The 15,377-nt window shown below is 39.2% G+C and overlaps 1 protein-coding gene across 2 annotated transcripts in view; it reads left to right on the top strand.

Annotated features, from left to right (window-relative positions):
• The first annotated feature begins 5,974 nt into the window (after nucleotides 1-5,974).
• The window catches only part of LOC121875869 (cyclic AMP-dependent transcription factor ATF-6 alpha-like), a 35,568-nt gene continuing 26,165 nt past the window's right edge, over nucleotides 5,975-15,377 (top strand). For both annotated transcript variants that reach the window (XM_042380582.1, XM_042380581.1), the window contains exons 1-3: nucleotides 5,975-6,101; nucleotides 10,524-10,582; nucleotides 14,604-14,718. In XM_042380582.1, coding sequence (XP_042236516.1) covers nucleotides 5,990-6,101; nucleotides 10,524-10,582; nucleotides 14,604-14,718 — 286 coding nt within the window. In that variant the 5' untranslated portion in view covers nucleotides 5,975-5,989. The remainder of the gene's footprint in view (nucleotides 6,102-10,523; nucleotides 10,583-14,603; nucleotides 14,719-15,377) is intronic.

Here is a 15,377-nt window from a genome sequence, read left to right as displayed (position 1 = left end):
TTTCTGACTCGGTGAAATGTTTCCGTATCAAAAATCAGTACAGTATGCTGTATTGTATTGTACTGTATGGGTAATTTTCATATTCAGGCATCGATCACAAGTTGTTGCCAAATTTACTAAGTATTCAACTTTTTCACTTAAAATTTTAAATTTAACATTGATATGTATTTGAACTGATTACTGCATTTAAGTCTATGAGACTGTATTAAATACTGTATATGTGATAGGACAGGTACTGTACATGTTGCACACAGGATGCCTGTAGGGTGTTGATACGGTAGTTGTGATATGAAGAGGTTCAAGCCACCATATTACATTAGACTCATCAGGAACCTGTTATTTTCCCCCTTTTCTTACGTAATACAGTACAGTATACTGTACTGTAGTTCAAAACTACAAAGCTGAATGTGTTTACCTTATGCTTATACAGGAGGCCCCATTATAAGGTTGTTTTTTTATGGGGAATGGCCCACCCGGGCACAGGTGGGGCCAGGAGGAATAACAGTAAAAATAAATTAAATATAAAGAGAAAAAACGTATATTAATGTACATCATGATGATGCCAGAAAACCAGCTTTTTGAAGTGAGACATTGTATGAGTATGGAAACATAGAAGAAGGCAGAGCATTCCACAGTTTGGCTGTGTGAGGAAAGAAGGATGTACTATAACAGGTTAATCTAGTGTGACCGACATCCACACAGAACTGAACATTGCCCGTTAAAGTACCTGTAAAATAGAGTGAAGCAACATTGCGGCAAATAGAAAGGGAAGAGAGATTAATTATCAACTAAAGTAGAAGAGGTAATAAGATGAAATGCCTTTGATGCCTTTGATTCCACCTTATCTAACAGTTGGACACAAGAGCTGCCCCAGATATGAGAGCAGTACATGTAAAAAGTCCCCAAAGTTTAGAGGATTCTAAGGCTGAAATCTGTCAATCATTGTGAGCACAAGCATTTGAGTGATTGAAATGTCCACCCGCCACTCATTCTCTTAAAGTTCATGCTTCACACCTGTGCTATGTGTGCTCAGTACCAGTCTCCTGTATCCACAGGCATTATTTTGAAGTGCTCCAAGAACTATAATTATCAACCTTGTTGTGTCCTTGGTGATATTAGTGGACTATTTTTGTAGCCTTCAGTTCCAAACCAAAGCAAGGTGGTATAGTGGCTAAAAGGAAGTGTAGTAGCCATGGGATGGACGTGAAATTAGAAGTTACATGTCGTAAGAAAAGTGGTGAGCATGTCTCAATGAACCGCCTTCATTGAAATGAGTGTGTGGTTAGGTAGCTTGCACCGCATCAACACACCGACCCCAAATGACTTTAAGTACCTTAAAAGGTTATAAAGTGAAATAATTTCATAAAGTAATGTGTAATCAAATGTTTAACAAATATTTCTATGGTACAGTGGGGTATGCTATAACGAACGGATCCTACTACGAATATTCCTATAACGAACGGTTTTACCTATAAAATTGAGAATTCTATAACGAACGAAACTCCTACAACGAACATTATTTAAATTTTTTTTTTCTAATTTATTGTTTTTTTTATTACAAATATTAATGATATTCTTTATTTCAGGGGTTTAGATGCATATTTATGCACTTTTTTACAATTTTTACAATTTTATATTATATTTTTCAGTGTTAAGTGGTTGTATTTGGGGGCCTGGAATGGATTAATCCTATAACGAACGAATACTATAACGAACAAGGTTCTAGAACCAATTAGATTCGTTACAGCATACCCCACTGTATATATAAATGTTAAAATACCCTGTACAGTGAACCCTCACTTTATGCAGTTAATTCAACCCACGGCGGCCCGCGTAAAGTGAGAAACGCGTAAAGTGAACAACATAACATATGGGATTAATTGAAATAGAGACCGGGCCGACCCCCAAACTCCACTTTTTCCCGACACAATACGTACGTTTTACTAAAAATAACATCTTAACTTTATGATGGTATTCACCCACACATAATATAGAAGGGAACAGTCAATAAACTGAAGGTTAGGTTAGAAAAAAACAAGGTTGGGGTTAACACTTACGTTAGTAGAAGAGATGGGTCGGCGTACGGGAATGGAGGCTGGTTCCGAGGCAGAGGGCAGGCTACTGGCCCTCGGGTGAGTCACCATCACTGTCATCCACACTTGTCAGGGCCTCCCTGACAAATCCCTCAAAGTCATCATCTCTGTCTCTACCTCTGTCACTATCACTGGCTTGGGCTGGCTGTAGTGGGTTGCGGGCGAAGAACTCTGTTATGCTTTGCTGACAGCTGGTGTTTATGTTGTCGTGATAAACCTTGATGTAGGGCTCCATAGTCTGCAACAGCTGGGTAGTGAAGATTTCATACCTGTTTGCGTCAGGGTCGTCGGAAAGGAGGAGCTTGGCTTTCTCGATACACTCGATGGCACCCCTAACATTACTATGGGATAAGCGGCTTTCTTCTTGGGATGACACACCACCTGCCTCTTCACTGATGTCATCATCATCTACCATGTCGTCGGTAGTCACATCAGGATCCCTTATCACCTCCAGGATGTTGTCGTTGGTGGTCTCGGAGAAGCCTGCAGCTGTAACACTGCGCAGCTTCTCTGGCAAGGTCCACTGCTACTGCAACAGTCTGAACCTCACCAGTCACAGATTGACTCTGCCTAACCCCCGGAATGCCTTGCAACACATGTCTCCATGCGTGACGAACAGTTGCTACAGACAGCTGATCCCATGCCTCCACCAAGAAGTCCACAGCTTTCTTGACGTTGAATTTTCTCCAGAAATGTTTTAAAAGTACTTCTTGCTCTGCCAACTGTTGATCCTCGTCGTCTTCGCTCTTGCTATCGGTGTTGGTGTCACTCAGGTTACGCAACTCTTCCCTGGTGTTGGTGTAGTCGTTCAGGAGCTTGAATTTTTTAGTAGAGAATGCAGCTTTTACATTACAGATTAACTCTTGGTCCATGGGCTGTAATATAGACGTAGTGTTGGGAGGAAGGAAGACCACTTTTACGTTGGGGTGACGATCTAACAGTAGGGGCGAGTGTCCTGGTGTGTTGTCCAGCAGCAACAAAATCTTGAATGGCACATTCTGTTGCTCACAGAATTTCTTCACATCAGGAACGAAACAGTCATCAAACCAGGAGAGGGACAGTGTAGAGAACATCCACGCCTTACGTGCGGTCAGCCAGTGGACATTTAGCTTGGTCATGTCCATGCTCTTGTAGGCGTGCGGCTTGCGTGCTGTGTGGATCACCGATAACTTGAGCTTACAGGTACCGGAGGCATTGGTGGTAAACAGGACGGTGATGCGCTCCTTCTGCAACTTCCGGCCCCGACACTTGCTGGCATTCTTCACAACGAAGGTCTTGGAAGGTAGCTTTTTCCAAAAAAGACCAGATTCGTCCATGTTAAACACCTGGTCGTCGGTGTACTGTCCTTCCTCCATAATCTCACGTAAAAACGGAGGAAATTCCCTAGCCGCAACACGGTCAGCACCAGCTTCTTCACCACCAATGTTAATATTGGTGATCTTGTTCCTCTTCTTAAACCTCTGTAACCACCCAGAGGAAGCATTAAAGGGTTTGGGCTCTGTAATTCCCATCTTTCGTGACACTGCAGCATACAGTTCACGTGCGTACTCCTTAACTGAGCGCGTGTCCACCGCCATGTTCCGTCGCGCCTGACGCACCAAGTAGCTCACAAGTAATTTTTCCGTCTTGAGAAGCACCTGGTTGTGGAAATACTTGATCATAGAAGCACCTGTAGACTTTGTGATGTTCATGTGCTCCTTTATCTTGGCTGCATCCTTCTTAATTGTCCTGATCGTAGACTCGTTAACACCATGCTGGCGCGCGAGATCAACCTGTCTTGTTCCTTTCTCCAACTCTTGTATGATCTTATACTTAATTTCGTAGCTTAAGGAACGTCGTGTCTTCTTTGGCTTAGGGCGGCTGGGTCCAGGTAAGGAAAGGTTTCTCTCTGGGGGCGGTGGTCCGGCGGAAGCCATTTTACAGAACAATGGAATCACGTATACACGGTGTGGCCTGGAGGGATGAAACTGCCGCGGCTAGGTCAAGCGTCGTCTTTCCTCCCTCCCTCCCGCGGGTGGACACGTCATATTACTTTAAACCAATCACAGCTAGCAGCGGAGGGAGGTAAGGATGCATGGCCCAATTACAGTCCGATACATCATATGACGTCACTGATAACGCAACAAAGACACACACTGCGCAACCTACTTGCGCCGCTTACACAACATGGCGGATGGCGGGAGAGATGGCGGCAGGTTTGGATCCAAAAATGGCGAGGCTCGCCAGCCGCTCTCCGCGTAAAGGGGTACACGCACCGCGGAAAGTGAACATTCCGGTTTCGGCAGGGTACCGCGTAAACGTGGAAATGCGTAATGTGGGACCGCGTAAAGCGAGGGTTGACTGTATATCAAATTAAACTTTATGAGTGTCACAATGTTATGGTCCCAATTAGACTCCATTGTGTACTATTAATTCCCCTTTATAAATGGTTTCATTATCAGTGTTTTTTTTTTGGTCCCTATTAACCACTTATAACAGGGAGCCCTGTAGTGCCACTGTGCCAAGTTATTCACAGGTTCTAATATTGATGTTAATTGAATCCCATGAGAGCCATCCCATGTGCTCACGATGATAGTAAGTGACTATTAAATACCTGTACTCATAATGGCTCCAGGTTCTTACCATGACCACAGTGGGTAGGTTTTTTGGTCCATGTGTATCAATCCCTATCCAATTTAACTGATAAAAGAAATCCTTTTGAACATTGCTTCATACAGTTGCTGTCCTTTAGTTTCTTATACTGTACATCATCCTGTATCACTTCTCATCTCTACTTCTATAGCTTTGAGTTACCAATAGACCAAGATATCATTTGTTTATCTTAGATATACAGTACAGCAGTACAGTAGATAATGTTATTTTGTATGAATAACTGCAACTATAAGTTTTTATTGCATGTGCTGTACCTCTGGTGTTAATATGTCTACCAGTGTTAGCCTCCTTAATAATGATCATCATGATCATCATTAAATGATGCGACACATGACAATTCTGTACAGGTTGAACCTCTGCGATTAGGCAGCTGCTTCACTTAATTTTCTGATTCATGGAAGCTCAAGGTAAACATTACCTAGAGAGCCACGGTACTGTACAGTACAGGTTCTTGGTAATTATTTATCATCTTGCACTTCTAACTATGAGGTTTAGCACTTTATTTAATAGAGTAATGTACTGTATAGTACAGTACAAGAGTGTTGTTACCCTCTCAATATTACAATACCCCTGTATTGTACATACTGTACTGTATAATAGAAGGGTTGTAGATTGAGAAATGTATACTGTACAGGTACAATATTTCTCAATGCAGTACAATGATGTGCAAATAAAGTTGATGAAGTTCTATTGATAATATCCATTGTTTGTATCCACCATACAGGTATTTCCATTGTTTTTATCCACCATAAAATGCTGATGGTTATGAATAGCTACGGTACCAGTATAATGTACAGTACTGTACACTTTTGTGTTCTTTTAAAATTTACCTGTTACATAGTACAGTACTGTCATTTGAGACAATTTTCATATTTTTTTTTCTAAGTCAATAATTCATTTTCTTTCATTTTTTTTGCATTTATTACTCTTAAAGTGTGGAAGTAAAGTTTTTTGTAATAAGTTAAATTTTCAGGTATTATAATTTTCAGGTATTATAATTTTTATGTATTGTATTAATATATTTTATAAAAGTTTCTGGACTATGGGAGTTTCTGGTTCATAGAAATCCAGAGTAGGAAGATCCAACCTGTGGTGTACTGTCTGGGGCTTGTTTAGGTGGTCAGATGTTGTCAGAGCTTCAGTGGGAAACTTTTCTTTCTCTCTTTCTCTTTTGGCTTTACCGAACTGTGCTTTTATTATAACTACAGTGTAAGTGGATAATAACTCTCTTCCCAGAGTCTAGTATGGTAAACTGTGGCTCCAATACCACTGCAACAAACAACCTGATCTGCCCAGAAGCCAAGGAACCCCACGATGATTTTCTCTTACAGATGGACTTGGCTGCACTTGTCAAAGGTTAAGACCAACTATATGTTGTGGACAGGGCTAAGAATCCAAGTTGGTGGTGGCAAAGAAGTGTGAAAGCTTTTGTTTTTGGCTCTACAGTATTTGTGAATGACTTTCATGAATGAACTATGTCCTTAGTTCTGATTTTTCTTTGGGGGTGGGCGGTGTTTATGTAAACTGTACAGTACTGTCTTCATTTGGGAACTTTCTTGGTTTTAAAACTGATTTAATAAATGTACAGTACAGTAGCTACAGTAAAATATCTGTCAACTGATAAGTTTATGACCAGGAGGCTTCTGTAAAATGGATACTTACAGTATGCACAGTGGATACTGTACTACTATGAACATGTGTCCAGTGAAAGCAAGTAATAAACCAGAGTACTGTACAGTACTTGTGTCACCTTGGCTGTATTATTAGTCTCTGCAAATACTGTACTGTACCCCTACAGTACACTAACTTATTCTAAACTTGCTTCAGTATTCTCAGACACTCACAATACAGTACATAAAGTGCAGTATTATTAAGATTACAAGTAAGTTTATTCAATGTGTCATCATTCTCCTACACTCACCATATAACCTACTCTGCAAACTCACATGAAACAAATAGACTCATCACTCAGTCATTCAGCCAGTTGCTGATTGTCCAATTTTTCTTCATTTACTCTCATGTGGAAAATTAAGTAAAATATTCTACAGTAAGAACTCATATTTCGCTCAATTTTATTTCAAATTTTTTTACTTTCGCTAGCATTACCTCATGTAACCAAGTTTTATATTTGTCGTAAAATATAGTGATTTACGCGAGATCCAGCAAGCTGAATGCTGGCCACCATCTTGAATGACGTCACAGCCCTCATACCAGTTCGTCATTTCTGCTACAACGCGTGTTTTGTCAACACGAATTGGTTGTAACGCGATTGCCGAATATGGGATCGCTGTTTGTAAAACGTGAACTTTTGCATACGAATGTTGGCTATAGTGCGATTCCATCCCCAATGTTTTGATTCCATCCTCAATGTTTTAAACGTGGTGCGGGGCTATGCAATGTTTACAGTTCACTTTCGACATCACATGTTCAATTGATTCGTGTGTTTTGTTTGTGAAGTGTTTTTTGAGAGTTACTGTACTCTGTAAATTTCATTCTTTTTTTGCAAATTTAGCTGTTACCCATAAATACTGTATGAAAAGAATATGTAAAAAGAATGTTTCACAGTGTGGACTAATAACGGTTTTACACCAACGCTCTCTGTTTACATCACGTGATCAGTTGCTTTGTGATTTTCACTGTTTTCTCCAATTTTGTTGTGTTAGCGATGAATATGGAAAGACAGGGTAAGAAGAATGTTTCCAAGAAGGATTCTGGTGATCGAATTGCCGGTGGTGAACGTAAAAGAGGTTTACGAGAACGCAACTATCGTGGTCCTAGCGACCTCCCGGGCTGCTATTGTGTAATTTTTTGGGTGATGCTACCACCTGCCGTGTCAAGATAATGGCCTCTACCTCTACTGGGGGTCCTAGTGGTGCTGGTGGGGGTGGGACAGACCCACCTAAGTGGCCAAATATGGAAAAGGAGAAGCAGGACTATCATAAGGGAGTTAAGTTTGCCATGTCTGTACTCGATGCAGAAGAAGCAGCGTGTGATTAAATTACAGTACTTGAGGAAAGTCTAAAAACTAGTTTCCGGAAAGCACAATCAGGTCAATAAAAGCAGAATTTGTGTCATTTGGAGGTTATAAATGGGAAAATCAGAGGTTGGTGTAGAGTGGCCAGTCTATATTGTTATTTTTCCCATTAGTTTATGTATTTGCATTAGGAAAATTTAAATTTGGCGCAATTTTTCCAGTCTATGGTGCTCGAGAAATACAAGTTCTTACTGTCCTTAAAAAAATATTTTACTTCAATAAGTAGATTTTCTGGTGACAGAAACCATACACTGTACTGTAGTTGCAATTATATGTTAGAATTTTTTGGTTGTGTTGACTTGTAATTTTTGTTTTTTCATTTTAAAATCCGATTTGGCTTTGTCAAACATAATACTGTACATGTACAGTCCCTTTCACTAGTGAATTTACATAAAAACATTTCACAAATCATTACATTTAGATATTTGTTTAAATATTGTTTTACTTTGATTCCATAGTATGTTTACTATTGGGAGTTTCCTTCCATCGAATGTAAACTAACACAGGCCTGCCTCACTGCACAAATTCTGACAAGCCCCTGTAAGCACACTAGTGAAGGGGACTGTTCCTATACTGTACTATCAAGCATTATTGCGTAGATGTATTTTTTTATTGTGTTGTCATCCAATAGTAAAAATTTGCACCTCTTGAATTGGATTTTGTTTTTAATCTTTGTTTTTCACTTGCATGTGATTTAGTGGACTCAAGGTGACTTACAAATGTGTTGAGTTGTAATTGTGTCTTGCTATTTAAATATCCAGTACATGGTATTGCTTCCTTACCCAAAACAATATGTAAACAATAAAGTACTGTACATTGTATTTTCAGACGAATTTAATGGTTTTATTATTTACTGGAATGACTGTACAAGTAAAGACTTTTAAAAGTTGATGAGTGAGACCATTAAGAAAATTGGAGGATTTATCAAAAAAAAAAAAATTCTGGTTGAACCTGTACTCAGGGAGCTTTTGTAGCCAGGTTGAGACCCAAGTAAACCCCATCGATTGTATCTGGGAACTGATTTTACAGCTACCCAGCCCTGCCTCCTTCCTGTCACAAATAACACCCTTAATAAAGGGGAGATTTGAACTAAAGGTGCCTTATAGAGGCAGGTCTAATAGAGTCATGTACTCTTGACTGGTATACACACTAACCACAGCTGATGGACTGCTATCTTGGAGTCAAGATTACCTCTATTTTATTCTCTCACTCACTACTCACAAATGCAAGAGTCACTCAACTATGGCCTTGACCAATAGGAGGAATGTGGGGATCAATCCTCTTGTTTGGTCAAATTGGTCAGCCTCCCTCTGCCAGTGACTCATTACTTCACCCAGCTAGCATGTTGGGAGAAGGTTGAACTACAAAAGCACCAAAGGCCAGGCTTGTATGCAGCCCTTCAGAGGAGTTAACCTAGCTTCTACAGAGAGGAAGGTCTCCAGTAAAAGTACTGACCATGTCCCACAGTTCCTTGGTGTTATTCTTAGACTTGGAGGGAACTTGCTCAACTGATGCCCAGTGCCTCTTGTAGTATGGCTAGCACTCTCCCATACACAGACTGAGTACAGTATTGAAACCTACTCTGAGAACATTATATGAGCAATATTGTGCAAACCGAAAATAGCAGAGAAACCCAAGGTGTGAATGCCATCCCCTTATAAAAATATATCCAACTGAAACACTGGTTGATGAGGAATACTGAAAGAATTTAAACTTACTACAGTACAATAGTTCATAAACCTGAGGACAGAAATTGAAATCCATATCTTGTAACTCCCAGTCTTAAACAACTACTATAATGGGTGATATCATAGTGGATGTAGATGATGGTGTAGTGGATATAGTGTACTAGATGATAGTGTAGTCACAGATACTGTATTGGCTATGAGTTACCTCTCCAAAAGAAACATAGGGCTTCTTGTGTGCCTAGAAGTCTATCGTAAAGTACAGTACAATACTGTACAGTATTTGTATATTAATATTAACAACAATTGGCAATTATGGGAATAAGGTATTTCCCCGGGTTTTGGGAAAAATGCTATTATCAACAGTTAAGAAGTAAAGAACATTGCAGTACAGGTATATATTTTTCATGTAAAATTAACCCTTTTGTTGCATTTCCCACACTTGTGATTTTATTCTGGTCACCGCCAGACGATTATATTCAGCTTAGGAAAACCTCCCACAGCCAAAGGGTTAAAGCCTATCTCGATTAATAAATAGGTCATAGCCATAACAAGTGGATGGTACAGTATTTACAGCAGTAATGTGTATACAGTATATATCACCCTAAGTCCTGGGTTTGAGTCGTGGCCTGGGACATGTGGGAAGGGCATTATCCAGCGTGACCCTACCAAACATACTGCAATGTAATGTAGCAGGTTTCCTCCTGTACCAACGCCGAACAATAAAGGACATAACAAAATAACAAGGAACAGAACAACAACCTGAATGGCTAGCAAACTGATAAGTGTTGAAACAATTAGAAGTTTTGGTAACACGTTTTATTAATGCCAAATCAAAGTTTAGCATGTAGAGTATTGTATACCTGTAGTGTCATACAGTACAGTACTTATGATAATAAAATTTTGCTGTTGGTTTTTTGTTTACCTGCTATTTTTTTTATTAAATGACCATCTCCTTATTTTAGCATTACTGTATTTTTACTTTACTATCATGGCCATAAAGTACTGTACAGTATTTGTAATGATTTGTCTTAATTTGTGTTTATTTTACCATTTCAGATGTGTCAGAATCAAGTAGTGATGATGACCTTATCCACAAGCTGTCACATGATCTGGAGGTATGATATGTTGCAGTTAACGTAATCACTTTAGTGCACTTGTACATACAGTAGTAAGTCTTATGTGACCATCTTAATTATGAGGGCGATCTTCTGGCAGGTCATTTTTACCTGATGAACAGCCCTCATTCTTGACTTTGGTGAGATCCTTGTTATGCTTCACAATTTTAATCCAGCAGTAAATCCCATACAGGGGGATTCACCATGAGTAATGGAATCCTTCTATTTCTCTGTGGATTTCCCTTAACACTTTCATGTATTGATGTATTGGTTCAACACACACACACACACACACACACACACATACACATGCATGTACAGCAGTTTTTTTTCACTTAGTAAAGAGATCACTTCACTTAAATAACTGAAATACAGCTCCTCCCCGACTTACGATGGGGTTAGGGACCCAAATCCAAGTCGTAAGTCGAAAATGCTTAAATAATACATAGAAAATCTAAAATGGGTGTCTCTTTTTCTTCTCAGCACCACAAAACTTTCACTTTTAAGCTTGCCAGCCATTTTAAAGTGAATTACAAACGAAAATTTTGTCTGTGTACTGATGTTAGGACTCGAAAATACGTAATTTGACAACATTTTGGTACTACTAAGGCAGGTTGTAAGTGCGGGTGGTCGTAAGTCGAGTAGGTCGTAAGTCGGGGAGCAGCTGTATAGGCTCATAGTCACTCAACTCTTCATAGTACACGACAGTACACTACACTACAATATTACACTTTCATAGCCTCTGATAAGTCATATTATCCAGTAGGGTGTCAGAGGGATCATAGGGGCCCGAGAGACTAATGGGTGGCGATAGTTTTAAGGATTCTGGAACGAAATTCTTGGATATTTACCATAAGAGTTTTTGATGGGTTAAGTTGGGAGATGAAAATATGTCATGCTATATAACAAGAGGAATTCGTTTAACTTAAAGAATTGTGTGGCTGAAATGTTAAGAAAAAATATCCAGTCAGTGGCTCAGTGTTGTTTCAGGTTGAGACTTTTTCACATTTTGAGATAATGCAGATGTTGTAAGGTAAGATAGTTTCAGAACTTGAATGAATGTAGGCATTCCTAATACATTACTGCATTAAATGTAAGGTGAGCAGCATTAAAAATGTTAGATGGTGTTTAAAGAGGAACTTTCAGTTGACTTCTGTTGACTTATATGATGCCACCTTGCATGTGCCATTATATTCAGACATTTTAGATTAGTCATAACCTTCTGTCTAGGTTAAGCCAATTATTAGTTAGAGGTACAGTAGTTCTTCTCTGCTTCAAAAATCTTTCTAAGGTGTTACGACTAATACCGTACTTTATTTCTAAGGATAGAATAGAACTTTTTGTCTTGTGTATTTTATATGCTAAGAGTGTCTTGGGTCCATATCTATGGAGATTGATTGGCAATTGTGATTCATATCCCAACAAATTGAGTTTTTGAGTGAATAGAATAAGTGTAGCTTCTCTTCTAGGAAAAGTTTTCAGTGGCTGTTTCCTCTGGAAATTTAAGAATGAGTTGAGTTAGGCTTCTGATGGAGAAAATATTACAGTTCATTCTCAGGGAGATCTTTTCTCTGCTGTCTAAGAGATCTGTTCCTCACAGGTGGTGTGAGGTAAGGGTGTTTGCCTTTGTGGAGACAGGAATCTCCATGCAGATTGTGATTATCATGGTGAATTTGGACTTGAAAGTTAGATTAAAAGAGAAGATAGTCTTGGTCCCTTGGAACCTCAACTGTGTTGAGGTGAACTTCACAGTACAGTATATTTTTCCCTGTTCCTCGGAGACTCGAGGAATTGATGGTTTGCCTCCAATACATAATGGGCTTTTCATTTCCTTGGAAGATTTTGAAGGTAGGAGGGGTTGGTGGTACAGCGGTAACACACGTAACTCACACCAATATGGCAAGGGTTCAAGCCTCGGCCCGGACACACCTGAGAAGGGTGTTATCCATATGTTTCCTGGAGTTTCCTCCTGTACCAGCACTGGATAGACCAACTGCCCAAATGGCTAGTAAGCTGATAACTGGCGGAAATTATATATAAAGTATGTGTCGAGAATGTCTGTCAGTTTGAAAAGAAATGGTTGTTCCAATCTTGCTTATCAAATGGGAGATATATTACAAAGAGTATTATTTTGTATATGATATATAAATGGTGGTTCATCCTGGTGTCAAAACTGTCTTAAACAATCTCAGTCATTGTTATTGTTGGATAAATTCAATCTCTTGGGTTATTTTCCTGGGGGTTTATTCAAAAGTATACAATATTTTTAATTATCCGGGGAAATTTCCATCCTTCAGTACTGTACCGTATATATTTTTCATGTGTTCCCTGTGAAGGCTCAGCTGTGGTGGATGTTTCTTCTTTGAATTGGAATACTGTACTATATGGGATCAGATTTCTCTCTTTTTCCCCCTTTTTTATGTTTTAATGTCATTTCTGAGACAATATAAAGAAGTTGACTTTCTGTTAGCACCTTTATGGGTTCAGTATGGTTTGACCTCTAATTTGTTCAACTTCATCCATATCCTCTACCAGTTTCAACTTCTTCTTTGAGTCAGGTATTGTGAGAGGATGAGTTCTTATGCCCTTGTCCTCAGTTCTTAGGTGGCAAGACTGTGTTTAGGATTATGATGTAGGGCTTAGTGGGGTTTAGTGAGGTTTAGTGATGTAGGGTTTAGTGGGGTTTAGTGATGTAGAGTTGGATAAGGGTTCAACTTTTATACCTGGTTACATTCAGGAAAAACTTGTCTGACTCTTACAACTAAGATAGCTTCAGTACACTGATCCTGTCACCCAGGTAGCAGAACTCATCAACGTAGTTCAAGGATACATCCCAATATTGAGTTTCTCCAGCCTTGCCAAGACTCATAATTCCTTGCACATGCAGTGCACTTATGTCAGCAACATCCTGCAATCTGCCATTTGTGCCACTTCACATCTTGTGTACCCATCTTCCACACTCGCTGCATATTATTGAATTACTGCAAGAACAAATACGAAGTACAGAACAGCAGTTTTTCCTTCCTTAGATATTTTTCTTGTAATTGCCAAGCCATAAATATTGCTACTGTATTCCCCCTACCTGGCAAGAATCCAAACCGAATGTAAGTAATGTTCATTATCTCCCTCATAAATTTCTCAATCACTCTTTCCACAAGTTTCATAACCTAATCTAACATCTTCAGGTCCCTTTAGTTCCATGTTCAAGTGCATCTCCTTTACCATTGTTATTATTCACAATCATGTTCTTCAACCAGTCATGTGGAACAGTACTGTATATTCCATCATCAATGCATTAATCAATTCAGCCACTGTCGCCATGCCAACACCAGTTGATGCTTTCAACATCATCTTCAACTCTTCCAGAGCTACCAGCAGCCTTTCCATTCCACATTTTGTCAAAAGCTTTCTTCACCTATTGTCTTTTAATCCTTGGAAATGGTGATTGTCCTGGCACTGCTGCTTCTAGGTTGCCCCTCTCCTATTCAAACTCCTCATTATCAACAACCACATTACCTGAGGCTTAGTCACTCCTCGTACACTGCTCGTCAACTGTGTCCTTGTTTTTACCCATTATTTATCTTGCCGTTATATAAAGGTACTGTACCTCACTTCTAGCATCTACATTATTTAACACACCCAGTATCTGAAAATGCATTCTATTCCCTCGTCTTAGCCATGTAGACTTATCTTCTGACCCTGTACTTGGCCTTCAGGTACCCTTCCTCGTCACCACCCAGATTTCAGGCCTTAAACTGTACAATCCGATTTTCTCCTTTATCACCCTTGTCTACTTCATCATTCCACCACCATGTTACTGCATGCCTGGCTGGGCCCTTAGTCGAGCCACACTTAACAAAATATACAGTGTATTTTAATTTGGTCCTACATCTCATTACTGTACACTCATACATTATTGTAAAACTTTTCAGATAATTTTAAGTATTTTACTTTATGATATATGATTAATAGAGGAAGTTCAGGCATATTTTATTGATAAGAGTAATTTTCTCCCCTTCAGTTACCATTGGCCCTGGATGACATGGAGCCAGTGTCTTCATGGTCACCTGAACCTGGAGATATGTTTCAGTCACTCACCACTAATGACAATTTACCTAATTTTCTTAAGTCTGAAGGTAAGTAGTAAAACTGAAAATAATTATTAAGTGGAGATTGAGAATACAAATTATAGTACAATACAGCCTTAATTTTATGTATCAAACACCCCACACCAATCAGTTCTTCATAATAATGCTGACTAGACTGGCAGTTGTAGGACACTTGACCCATGTCATTTCAGACACGGACTGTCCTTATGATCTTCCATCCTTGCTTTTGATAACTGTGTTGACCTTAGAAATTGAGGTTAGAGGCAAACACTGTAATGAGTTGAAGAGAATGGAAGTTTTATCGAGTCATTTCTTCCTGTCTGGTGCTACAGTCTTACCCCAGCAAGTGTGGAAAATGGCCATAGACCTTGATGATGTTTATGAAAATCGCTCATTTTACAGATTTTCTCTTAAGCTTGATCTTTATTGGAATTCATCCCAGTCATACAGCAACGACTGCTTGTATGTCACCCTGACATACAGTAGATGTTGAAAAACTAGTGATTGACCGAAACTGTTATGGTAACCATAGAGATGAGTTGAAGTAAAATTTCCACTTAAGAACTTAACTCTGTGAAGCTAAACTTCTAAATACTGTACTGTACTTTCAATGCCCTGTGTAATTATGTTGTTTTTATGTACATTATGTGTGCCGCTATTAGTAGTTTAGTTTATATTATATCCAG

The sequence above is a fragment of the Homarus americanus genome, unplaced genomic scaffold, assembly GCF_018991925.1.
Source record: "Homarus americanus isolate GMGI-L3 unplaced genomic scaffold, GMGI_Hamer_2.0 scaffold36791, whole genome shotgun sequence".
Lineage (NCBI taxonomy): Eukaryota > Metazoa > Arthropoda > Malacostraca > Decapoda > Nephropidae > Homarus > Homarus americanus.
The sequence above is the reverse complement of the archived record's forward strand: the minus strand, read 5'-3'. Positions and strand labels throughout refer to the sequence as shown.